Genomic DNA, 12269 nt, shown 5'->3' with positions numbered 1-12269 from the left:
TGGCTTCCACTTCCTCACAAGAGTGAGGATTGTATCTTTACTGATCTAATTTTTTTTTCCTCTTATGACAAAGTGGATTGGCAACAAATACATTAAAAAACAAGTTCCAGCTTTCTAGATTAGCAAAATCAAATCTACAAAGACAAGTAGAAGTTTTGTCAAATGCTCTGTTACTTTAAATAGACTACAAATCCAGCGTAATTTATTTAAATATGAGAGACTCTGACTTTGGCAGCCCACTAGCAGGACACACATCATTCTGAAGAGTCCTCTTTCTTGAGAGTTCCATGGGGGAAAAATCTGCAGTGGCAGCAGAGTGCTTTAGAGCCATTTTTCTTTTCCTAAGGCAAGCATACTCCCTTCTCACCATGTTTTGGATCCATCTCTGATCAAGCAAAGGAGGAGAGCTAATGGCTGTCCCAGAAAAATGGTAGCTGAAAGCAGACCTGCATTCATTTATGTTACAGCTGGCATGCAACCAGACTTTAACCCACCCAGATTTTTATGATGGAAAAATGAGCATTTGAAATCTGAAAGACTGAAAAAACTTAGTCTCTCACACATGCCAAAGTCTGGTACCAGATATTGCATACATCCACTTTAGAACCCAGTCTAACCATATTTCAAGCTGCAACCTAAATCTTTTAACTTATTTTTAACTCTATGCAAATCTGGAAGCACATTATACAGCCAAATGATTATACAGATGTGTGTATCACTCAGGAAGCCATGTCAAACTCATAAGCACTAAGTAAAAAGCTGCCTTAACCACACTCTTTAGTCAGCCACTAAAAACTGAACTGGGCGGGAAAAACAAATTGTAAACCAGGCAGTGCCCACCACAGTTTCTTCCAGTAGTACCAAGACAGTGCTAAATGTAATGATGAAAACTTGACACAGCAATCTGCAGTGATGAGGCCAGGCAGGCTTTGGAGCCTTAACTTACCCTAAAAATCACTTACCTTAACACTGAAGATCTAACCTTGAAATCAAATTAGATCATAAGTATGAAGAAGAATATTAATTATGCAAAATAATTTATTAACAACAATGCTATTAATTTTGTTCTGCATCTCTTCTTACTACCACATATACTGACTTAAATTAAATAGTCCATATATATTGACGTAAATTAAAAAAATAAAACAACCAACCAGCATCCCATCACCTCCCAAGGGAAAGAAACAACACAGCATAAAACAAGGACAGCTATATCATACCTCTGAGGTTTACGAATATCCCAGAGTCCCACACCTTCCTTAGAGTTGGCAGTAGCCAGTAATCTGGGTTCTACTGGATTAAACATCACACTGTGAAAGGCTGATGGATAGTGTGCCAAGCAGAAGGGCTCTGTTGAAAAAGTTGAAATTTCAGACATAAGAACAAACAAGGCATTCAACTGTTTGATGCAAGGAATTTGGCAACTGAATATGGAAACAGCATAACAAGATCTGAAGATATGGAGACATGTTCAAACCACTTCTCAAACTGACACATCCAAAGCAATATAAAACCTGAAGTTTTAAAATCCACCCACGTGAACATTAATTCTGTCTAAATATGGAAAAGGACACATACTGAATTTCCATTTTCTTTATGGAAGGTTATCAGAGTTTAAACTAGCTATTCAAAGATCAAATACTTGAATCTTTTTAAGGTTCATGACCAAATGCTCATCTGATAAGGACTAAACATGAAGGGGCTTTTGAAAGCTTCCTAGTAATATACACCTGAGAGCTTCCACAGCCACTGCTGATTACCCAAACCATAAATGTAGCAGCAATTGCTAGAAGCAATAATACAAGAAGTGTAATAGAATAATATTACAAGAAGTGAAATAAGTTTGTATGAAACTCAGCTCAAAGCAAAATGCTAACCCGGGGAAAAGAAGCCTACCACCTCAAGTGCTGTACCAGCAGACAAGAAGGGTGTACCTCTTGGATAAAAAAAAATGTTAACAGTTAGCTCTTGCTGTTCACACACACAGTAGAAAACATGCTCGTTCAGACTCTCTATCATAAGACTGTGTTTGGACTACTACTCTGCCTTATTTATTCCATCAAAATACTGTCTCCATGAAGAGTGGGGAAAAGCCTTGACTCTGTTACCTTCTCTCTGCTTCTGTGAGCTTTACAGCTTTAGGCACAGTCTAATTCTCTTCCTTGTTTGTATCTTTTGTGGCATGCAGCCACACTCTTTCAATCAACTAAGAAACCAAAATCAATCTCTATTTTGAGCCAGGGATTTGGCCAGACTTTCCCATTCACTGTTTGCTTTGGTGCAACTCCTGTGTCACTCACATGCTAGGGAGAAAGTTATTGCCCCTATCTGAGCCACCAAGTGCAGCACCTGTAGCCCCACAAGCACCTCCAAAGATATCTAATTTTCTTTCCTCATTCCCCCATTCCCCCATATAAAACATGGTTAAGCAGGCAACCCTCCCAAATTCCCAATACCTTATGAAAGCACTGCCTATCAAGCAAATGAGACAGAATTAACATTTACTTGTCTTGTCTATACCCTTCTCCCATGCTCTATTACATTTTTTTTTCATCAAAGATCTTCCTTTTTAATGTTTCTTTAGCAGTGATGAAAACAAAGATCTCTGACCACAGATGAAGCTCCATCGTGTATTCATTGTCATAAGAGTCAAAAATAAAAACAAGAAAAGAGCCAACTTTTGTTCTGCTAGTCTGCCCAAAGGCTTTAGAAATTGCTCCTTGTCTGCCAGCAGCTCCAAATAAGGTTTAACACCAAAACTGACCTTCTATGTTTGAATCATCAAGTCAGAATCCTGCTGGGACATAAAAGGCAGTGTTATTAAGATGGCAGCAAAGGCGCATGAGCTGAGTTTTGCATCAGACTGCCAAACAAAGGAGCTGGGTTTTAAAACAAACTTTAAATTTGTGTATATTTCCTTAGCCAAATTATTCACTAATCAGTCACTCATTACTGGTGCTTTCCTTCATACCTTTATTATAAATAGATTGGCACCACAGTTTTCTTCTAAGATATCAAAAGATGCCTTTCAGCCTGTCAAGGAGAGATTACAGGAGCTAAACTAATGAGACACTACGTCACTTTAATGAAAAGTAGGGGGATTACTTTTCTATTGTTCCTTATGCTCATTCACAGTTGTAGCTCTTATACACTGGAGTATGAACATGTTTCTGAAGGGAGCAGCTCAACACCATCTATAATAAAAATTATGAGTAGTCCTTTAAGACAGTAACAGAACTGTAAGGACCATATCTTGCCGATCACTGGCCAAAAGAATTATGCCTTACTTTCACCCTTCTCCAAGAATTACTGTATTGACTGTCCCAGATAAACATAATTTTTCTCTTCCTTGCCTTGCATGAATTCTTCCTAAATCAATTATATTTTCCTTTTAGAGATCTTACCTCCATGGGAAGACTCTCGGATGTCCCAGATCAGAACCCGGCCATCATCTGATGAACTAGCAAAGATGTTGTCATTTACTGGGCTCACTGAAAGGCCATACACTGCATCTTCATGGGCAAACACATCCAAGGTCTCGGTGCTGGAAAAGAAACACAACATTATCATTCTTCCTTCTTTTGCTATTGTTTTATAAAGCAAAGTATTTACTGCTTTATCTACCTAGTAATACTTAGTGACAGAGTTTCTGTAATTTCATAAGAAGACCATCATGTTTAATTAGAGTAAAAAAAACAAACAAAATACCCAGGTACAGTGACTTCATACTATGAGGGAAAAAAATCTCAAAATTAAACCCAAGCATTAAAAACTTCAGATACTGCAAGATACTATGGAACACATCATGCATTAGATTTAAGTTTGGGAGGATGTAATAGGAAAGGTTCATTCTTTAATACAGGTTTCTGTTTTGTCCAAAAGTTCAATTGAAGCTCATATAAGAGCAACTTTCCAGATGACTTTTTCACTAAGTCTTCTTTGCTTTTCAGGATAGACCAGACCTATATTTTTCCATGTATAAAGAACAGCAAAAAACCAACAAAAAAAAAATAATTCCCTCAAAAGTATATCTGTATTTCAGCTGTTTCACACCTATAAAAAAAAGAAAAAGTACATTCTCCATTCTTTTCCCAGTGTTTTAGATCATCTAAAAAGCTGGAATAGTGGTACGGAGAGGTAAAAAAACTGAAATACTAAATCAGAAGATCCTGGGACAACTTTATTTCTTTTTAAAAGCCCCTTTATTGCTTTTAAAAAGCCCCTTTATTGCTTTAGGGGAAGAAACTTTAGATACACTATTCCTATATCTCATGGAAGCAGCGCCAAAGAGATCCCACATAAAATCAGCATTTTGCTCACATGGCAAATGATGCTTAGTGGCAGATCTACTAAATCTGTCTCAGGCATCATTAATAAAAAAGGGGGGAAAAAAGCAGTAACAGAAAAAGTCATTTAAAGTTACAAAAAAGCAGTTGACAGACCAAGTGTTATCATTAAAAAGATATTAACTTTCCATAGGAATCAATCAGAATTTGGTCTACTAAGGTTTCTTTTAGATCATACAAAATAGCCTTAGAGGAAGGAATTCTGTATGGATTACAACCAGAATTAGCATATTTAAAAAAATAAAAACCTGGTAACAAAAGAACATTAAAAATATGCACAAACCAAAAAGATTTGCAAAACATCTGAACAAGACACAGCAGGAAAAAATGTATGATATAGAAAAGTAAAAATGACAAAGATACTGTAGAATCTTAAAAAGTCTGAATGCAATAAACACCAGCTTCTAAAACTGACATTTCCACATTTAATTAAAACAAGAAAAACAGAATGCTGAACAAAAAACTCTCCCAAAACCAAACACACACACCCCCAAAAAAACCCCAAACAAAATGCCCCTCCCAAAAGGCCTAATATGTTAAAAACAACAACAACAAAAAAACAAAACAAAACCAAAAACACAAAAACCCCCCACCCCAAACACTAAACAACTGGATATTCCTGAGAAACCATCAGAACAGAAACAGAAGACAAAGTTACTTTTGCCCAGCTTGCATGTAAGGTTTATGCAAAAAGCAGACATAAGGTATGTTGGAAGGCAGATATACACTGAACAATTCAATGCAAAAGGCTTTGGACAAACACACCAAGAAATACGACCACATTATGTTATTCAGGAAACTCAAAGAAATGTAAGGTTTTATATTTCTCCATTCTTACATATATCTCTTCCTGCTTTTTCTTTATTTTCTTGAGTTCATGTTAAATGAATGGTCAGCACTTAAATCTGTACGTCTTATTAGCACAGATTAAAATTCTAAAGTTTTTTTACTTCAAAAGCAGTAAGCTCAGTAGACATGATGTCTAGACAAGACCAAGTCAATATATTACCACTACTGAATTAATTATACTTTGACTAATCTTGATGTAGCACAACAAAGCCCAATTCCCAACTGTTTTGCAGTTTTAGTAGAAAGTAAGTATCAAAAGCAATATTCTTCACATTAACGTGGAGAATCAGGCAGCTGCACCCAAAGTTTGAAAAGCAAGTCAGGTAGGCCAAGCATTAGCCATCTTAAACACATGTCAGGTGAGACTATTGAAAAACAAGAAGTCTGTATGTGCCAACAGTTGTTTATGTGCCAGAATAATCTACCCAGAACCTACTGTGCTGTCTGCAGGAGAGCATATATATTTAATAACCATTCTCTTTCCTGAGGTCAAAATAATACAGAACCCAAGTGCTGAAAAAGAAAATGGGGTGATAAGAAATACTTCATTCCAGTTATAAATTTAGATAAAGCAAAACCAAATTTCAGTATTAAAACACTGTTCTCCTAAACTATCAATTTAAACCAGAAAATGCCTCCAAGTGAGTTGACGTTAAAGGAGTTCTTGAAGTAGTGGAAACAAAATGTATTTACCTTTCAACATCATGGAGTATAACTTGCTCATCATTGCCTAAAAAGAGAAATATAAGCAATTAACACCATGTTCCAGGGGTTAAAAATCATTATAGTGAAAAAAAACCCAAACCACTTAAAAAAAAATAAAAAATTACCATTTCAAAACCAATATTGAAACAGAGAAGACCAGCTCAGCTGCTACGTGGTTAGCCTCTGCTCAGTTATATGAGAAGTTCCATTTGGTATCACCAGTCATGACCAAATGCAGCAACCTGTTTCATCTGCTACTGCTCAACAAATAATTCTATTTAAATATGCTACTTATCATTCTTTGACCAGTTTGAGCTTAAGTTTTGGGAGATTTGCAATAAAGACAATAGTCTTTATGAAGCAGCAGAACTCTTTAAACTCAGATGAAAAGACATCTTTCTTCCTGCTCAAAGGATGCTCCATAAAAAGATTGTGAAAGGTGAAAAGAGATGTCATAAATGAAATGCACATGGCTCCCCAATCAAATACTGCCATATAACACTGTCAGCACTCAGGGTTTTGCAGCCATTGAGAAGGTGTGAACGTGGCAGCCAATGTAATTTTTTTCTGTTTTAACAAAAACCAAACCAAGTAACCAGACAATCATGTCATTTTTCCTTGATTATAGCAATTGAACACAATGGAAACTAACCACACGTGCATAGGCTAAGAGGGTCACAGCCACCAGGAAATTCCAATAGCTCATGCAGAATTTTACAAGCTATAACAACAGATTATGTTCTTAGTCTCTATGCTGAATATTTTATTACCTAAATTTAACACCTCCTCTTTAGAAATATTTAAGGACACATATACAATTTTATATTTAATTCAGAAAAAAAAACATAACCAGAAAGCCTGCAAAGCCATATTTTTATTTCTGTATATCTTTGTAGATGTGATGTAGAATTGTGAAGCTTTCCTAATGCACACTAAAGACAGAGGTTCAGAAGGAGCATGATTTCATGTTATGAACATTCTTAAATGTTCAATTGACTCAGTTTTCATTTATCCCGCACATATTTCAGTTGTATTCTGTCTCAAAAGAGAAATATGAGTAAGGTTCTCTTTGACTACTGAGGTATGATATTTTCTACAACCATTTGCTCTTTGCCCAGGCTCTTGGTAAAATCATGCCAGCCTTACATTACTGCAGTAGCTCATCTTTTCCATGGTACAATAAACAAGCAATTTACGTGTAAGTGTCCTTTGGTCATTAATTGTATTTGGAACTGCCCATTATATATTATATACTGTTTATACCTAGTAAAACTACTCTAGTGCCTACGTATTTTACCAGTGAAAAATACAGCCTAGTTTCTCCAGTGACAAAATTTCCTCCAGCAGACGCTCCTGGCTCTTCAGTCTCCATCCAGTATGAACAAAAGAATTATACCAGTTGCCTGGTTTCAGGCATCCTGTCATCATGGGATCAAATTCCCTTCCATCACAAGCTCCAAAATGGAAAAGAAAGAATGTAAGGAGAGTGGAATAACCACTGTTTTCCTCTGTTCTGTGTGTGGGAGAAGAAAGTGGTGACAAAAATCTAACCACAAACTGGATGCTTCTGGTAAGGATTCATCCCTGCAGAAAACACCACTACTGTTCAGCCCAGAGAGGAATTCCCACTTAGAGCATTTTTACTTCAACACTGGAGAGTTAATTCTTCATTGAGACTAACTGGGTTGTAATTGTGTACACAACTGTGTCATTTATAATCTCTCTTCTTTTGATAACTGCAATTACAACAATCAGAAAGACAGGAAGAATTTGCCATTCTCTTCACTTAAAACTTTCAAGTGTGAAATACCACAGAGCACACACAGAGGAGAACAATTAAGGTGGCCTAAACCCCTTATCTGTCATGTAAGCGCTAAGAAAACAAATTCAATTTCCTCTAGGTTTATTTCAGCTTTTCATATACCTAACCTTAAGTGCAAAGAAAAAAAAAAAAAGCCCATGCAGTTCACCAGGAAGGGATCTTGGATTTCAAATGCTGCTGTACTCTCAGTGTGTGTGGACAGAGAAGGACAAAAATATTCTTCAGAGATGGGAACTTCTTTGGAACATTTTTTTCCTCCACAAATTACATGCAAAACACTGTCCACTCAGTTCCTGCCTTCCATTTCTGTAATGGCTACAGGGGGTTCTTGCTCCTTCAAAGTAAAGAACTCTGAAATTCCTTGGATACAATCCAGTTTGTACTGAAGTGGAAAATGCCTTCTCCTCTGTTATCAAGAGCTGCTTTAGAGAAAGGTCATCAGATCCTAAGTCATTAGTCATTGGCAGTCATTTATTTACAGAATAAATTGAATTCTGTGTGACTTGTGCTAGTTTACATATTCTAATTTTTAGTTTTGGGGTTTTTTTAAGTATTATTTTTTAAGTATTCCAACTTCTATGATTTAAATACAACTCTAAACTCATGTGTAGGTGTGGGTGACTGTGTGACAACCAGTAGATCTTAGAACCCACAACTCTTTCAGACTTTTTAAAAATCTCCCAGAACATCATTGAGTGAATAAATATAGCTAGACCCATTTTACCAGCAGAGATAAAACAGATGGTACATCTAGGCCATGCAGCAAAAAGACTCTTTACAAGGGATCCAAGAGTCAGACTCACAGCCCCTGCAGATAAGCTTACTGAATCTTGATAAAGGAGCTGAAAGAGTTCCTGACTCCTTCAATGGAAATAATTTCTAGCAGAGGCACAGTGTTTTTATGCAAACTGGAGAAGGAAAAAGATATGAGAATGGCCAGTTTCTCTGTGCATCAGCTGCCATAGCTCATCTAACCTGGCATCTTAGCAAAAATCCACCATAATCAATTCTATAAATCTTTAACTGCAGGTGTTAACTTCAGTAACAAGGTACAATCAAGCCACTCTTCCACCTTTCCTCTGACAGCAAAGCCCAATGGACAGAGGGGTGAGCTGGACATGAGAAAATACCACTCCAGCTGGTCAAGTAAGATTTGGCACACTTCATTCCTTGACTATTCATGTAAGATTCCATTTGTCTGAATTCAAACTAAAGTAAAAGGGACTCTGGCCCAAAATTCCCTGGAATCACTTGTGCAGATATATTCATTTGAAGACATTATGTGTTCTTATTTTTCTCATAAAACAAAGAGCAGACCCCAGAATAAGAAGATAGGTGTCACTATTTGACAGTCTGGGGGTTTATTCCACCCCTAGAGAAGTATAACTGAATCCTTTCATTCTTGAAATTTGACACAAAGCTTAAGCTTTGTCATGTCTTTTTTCTAAGGGATATAATAATTTTAACACAACACTGAAGGACAAGAAGCTTCCACCACTCACATGCACTCAGAATCAATTTCTAGCATTGATTTATAGTTCACAAATCTTGGGTCAAAAAGGTAATGAAGGGCTTTCACCCAGGAGTCTCATAGTACTCTAAAGTAAGTCTAGCTGTTTGTTAATGGACATACTGATGAAAGATACAAATTCTCACCCATTCTGTGACCATGTTAGATAGTGGAAATGAAGTACACTAGAAAATGGCACTTGACTGCATTGACACCTTTGTGCCTTTTTCTTCTCAACTGAATTTTCCTGCCTACCTCAACACTTTAAAAATCAAGTGGTGAAACAGACCTAAATTACAGAATCTATTACGCCAGAACAAGTATATGTCCACTTCCCTTACCTTAGTTTTGAGACTGAATTAAATTTTCTATTAAAAAGTAGATTTATATTAATGAGAAATGAGAGCATCAAGGGTTATCAGAGCTCAATGTGCCAACAGTTCTAAAAGCAGAGGCTTACCAGTAAGAACTGTAACAGGATCTAAGAAAACATCATTCACCAATAGATGGCAATAGTCCTTCATGAGCAATCTGAGCGTGCATTGAAATCAGATAGTAGCAGAAAAGATTTTCAAGCATCAGGCTTGAGTGCCAGAGAGAATGCAGGGTCTGCTCTTAGTACAGTTAAGAGGGAATAACAAAGACAATGTCTTCCACAGTCTTTAGCACAAGTAGAGGCAGACTGGACCCAGGATTCTCATGATGCTTCATGACATTATGAGCTTACACCAGGGTTTGCAAAAAGACATGACAAAATCGAAAATATTATGTTAGTTAAAGGATTCCCTGTTCCCAAAAAAAATTACAATTGCTGATTAAGAACACCTTTCAGATCTCATGTGGGACAGCATCTCACTCACCCATGGCATCTACTCCAAGGCATTCACAATACCTATTCATGTGAAATCAGGGCGCTCTTCCTTCCTTACCTCCAGAGAACACTTTTGTATTGCCACTGTTGAAAGCTAGGCAGAAGATGTTAGAGTGATGCTCCCCTTTCAGCTGAACTGGTTTGACTCTTGAGTGGATGGCTTCTTCCATATGCCAAAGTAAGACTCGGCGGTCATCCCCGCCTAGAAGAAATAAAGGAAATGTGCATTACTGCCTGAGCCATGTGTAAATTGATTATAGACAAACTATTTAACTCTGCAGCTATTCATAAAAAGCTTTGCTAAAACCTTAATTAAGACAAAAATGTATGCCTTCTTGGATATACAGACACACATTTACATTAAGATGTCTGTCATGCAGTCAGGTATTCAATTAAATGTAATGACAACAGAGCAATCTGCAGGAAAAGTTAGAATTAAACAGTTGCCATTCTGCCAACACATAGTGACAACCTGTAGCAACCTGGAAACTCAGAAATTTACTGCCATGTAAAATTCCACGGCAAATGGTAGATGAATTACATGCCAAATTCACATACGCATGTTAGCAAAATGCTTCTACACCAACTCCCTGTTGCCAGCATTGCTTATGTTACTCATAAAACATGAACTTTTTCCCCTTTTCACTGACAACTATATATCCTCCAGGAGTCTTTGCAAAGCCTTCACAGCATAGGTTGGCTCAAGACTGATAAAAGATAAAAAAAATTTACTGAAGCATTCAGAAGTCTTCAGTACACACAGTTATGCCAGGTTTCTAGACCTTCATTTCTGTGAGGTCCTGACAAAGAGAGTACCTGGAGAAAGGAAGTTCAAATCTCTTGCTTTACATCTTGCTGTATTCCTAATTGCTTGCCTACATGCAGTTCTCAGTTTAGAGCTCTAAGTGCCTCCTTCTCTGTATGGCAAACAGTTATATATAAAATAGATATTAAACTGTTTGTGCTTTAACTGCATGAAGTTATTATTTATTAATTAAATAAAAAAATCAAGATACTATTGTACTGGTCAGCATTCTCAGCAGCAATTTTAAATATCTACAAAATGTGAATAAGGTTTCTCTAAGTCAGACTCAAAATATTTTTGGTATCTATCTTTAATAATAAAGATGGCATCACAACTGAAAAGTGACACCAGAAACATGCTGATTACAGTTAAAACATTTTACTTATTCTTTGCACAAGCAAAAGCCTAAACTCAGAGCCTTTTGAGGTGCTATCCAGAGGACAAAGACATCAAAAAGAAAAAAAAAAAAAGAAACCAAAATTATTTGGCCTGCTGTTTACTTACAAAAAAGGTAAATGCATAAATAGATTTCATTACTACTGTTAATCAGATTTCTTAGAATTTTCACATCATATGTTGCTATTAAGAAATTTTCCCGTGAAACTGAGTTATGTCAAACATCCTACAAGTAAACAGTCTCTCAGCCTTTGAGTCTCCTAACAGATTTTATGACATTTTGATAGACAGGACAGCAGCATGTTATGATTACCCATGCTCCACGAAATAGTGCATTCCTCCTCCTGATTTTGTACTTCACACATCAAACAAGAGTACATGATACAAAGATTTGTGATGCATTTGAGAGCAACTCAGAACGAGTCAAATGTGATGGATCCAAAATCTCACAGTAATTTATGGTCAACTAAACTGATGGAAACTTATATTCCTTTCTGTCTAGAAATAGGAGAGAAAGTTGCATTTACACTCTAGTGATTGCAGATGAGCTTGTAATAAGGACACATAGAAATATATGAGCGTCGAAGCATACGACCACATTGTTCAAGTTAAGATTAAGAAGTAACTGTCACACTGAATGTAACTATTTCCCAAACCTCCCAACCACCACATCATAATGTTATCACTACCTGAAAAACAATTTCATCAACATTTAACACAGGTGAATGCCAATATTGCTTCTATCACACTTCATTTATTGCCTTCTATAGAAGACATTTCAGGGCAAAATATAATAACATATTGTTGTTACTTGTTACCATAGCAAACCAATTTGCAAAACCACTGCAGAAAGTCTACACATCTTCCTACCTAACAGCACAGCTATCTAGGTGTCTCACTTTAAAAATAAACTCATAATAATTTCCACCAACAACTCTCCAGATAAAAAACCCCTTAAGATATCT

The 12269-nt window shown here is 36.6% G+C and overlaps 1 protein-coding gene across 3 annotated transcripts in view; it reads right to left on the bottom strand.

The window, feature by feature from the left end:
- The window catches only part of DCAF5 (DDB1 and CUL4 associated factor 5), a 67856-nt gene that overhangs the window by 47898 nt on the left and 7689 nt on the right, over positions 1-12269 (bottom strand). For all 3 annotated transcript variants that reach the window (XM_004174460.6, XM_030274458.4, XM_072930094.1), the window contains exons 2-5: positions 10162-10305; positions 5889-5925; positions 3405-3544; positions 1221-1350 (exon numbers count right to left, since the gene is read on the bottom strand). In XM_004174460.6, the coding sequence (XP_004174508.3) occupies positions 1221-1350; positions 3405-3544; positions 5889-5925; positions 10162-10305 (451 nt within the window). The remainder of the gene's footprint in view (positions 1-1220; positions 1351-3404; positions 3545-5888; positions 5926-10161; positions 10306-12269) is intronic.

Source organism: Taeniopygia guttata, chromosome 5 (assembly GCF_048771995.1).
Source record: "Taeniopygia guttata chromosome 5, bTaeGut7.mat, whole genome shotgun sequence".
NCBI lineage: Eukaryota > Metazoa > Chordata > Aves > Passeriformes > Estrildidae > Taeniopygia > Taeniopygia guttata.
This window is presented reverse-complemented; position numbering and strand designations above follow the sequence as displayed.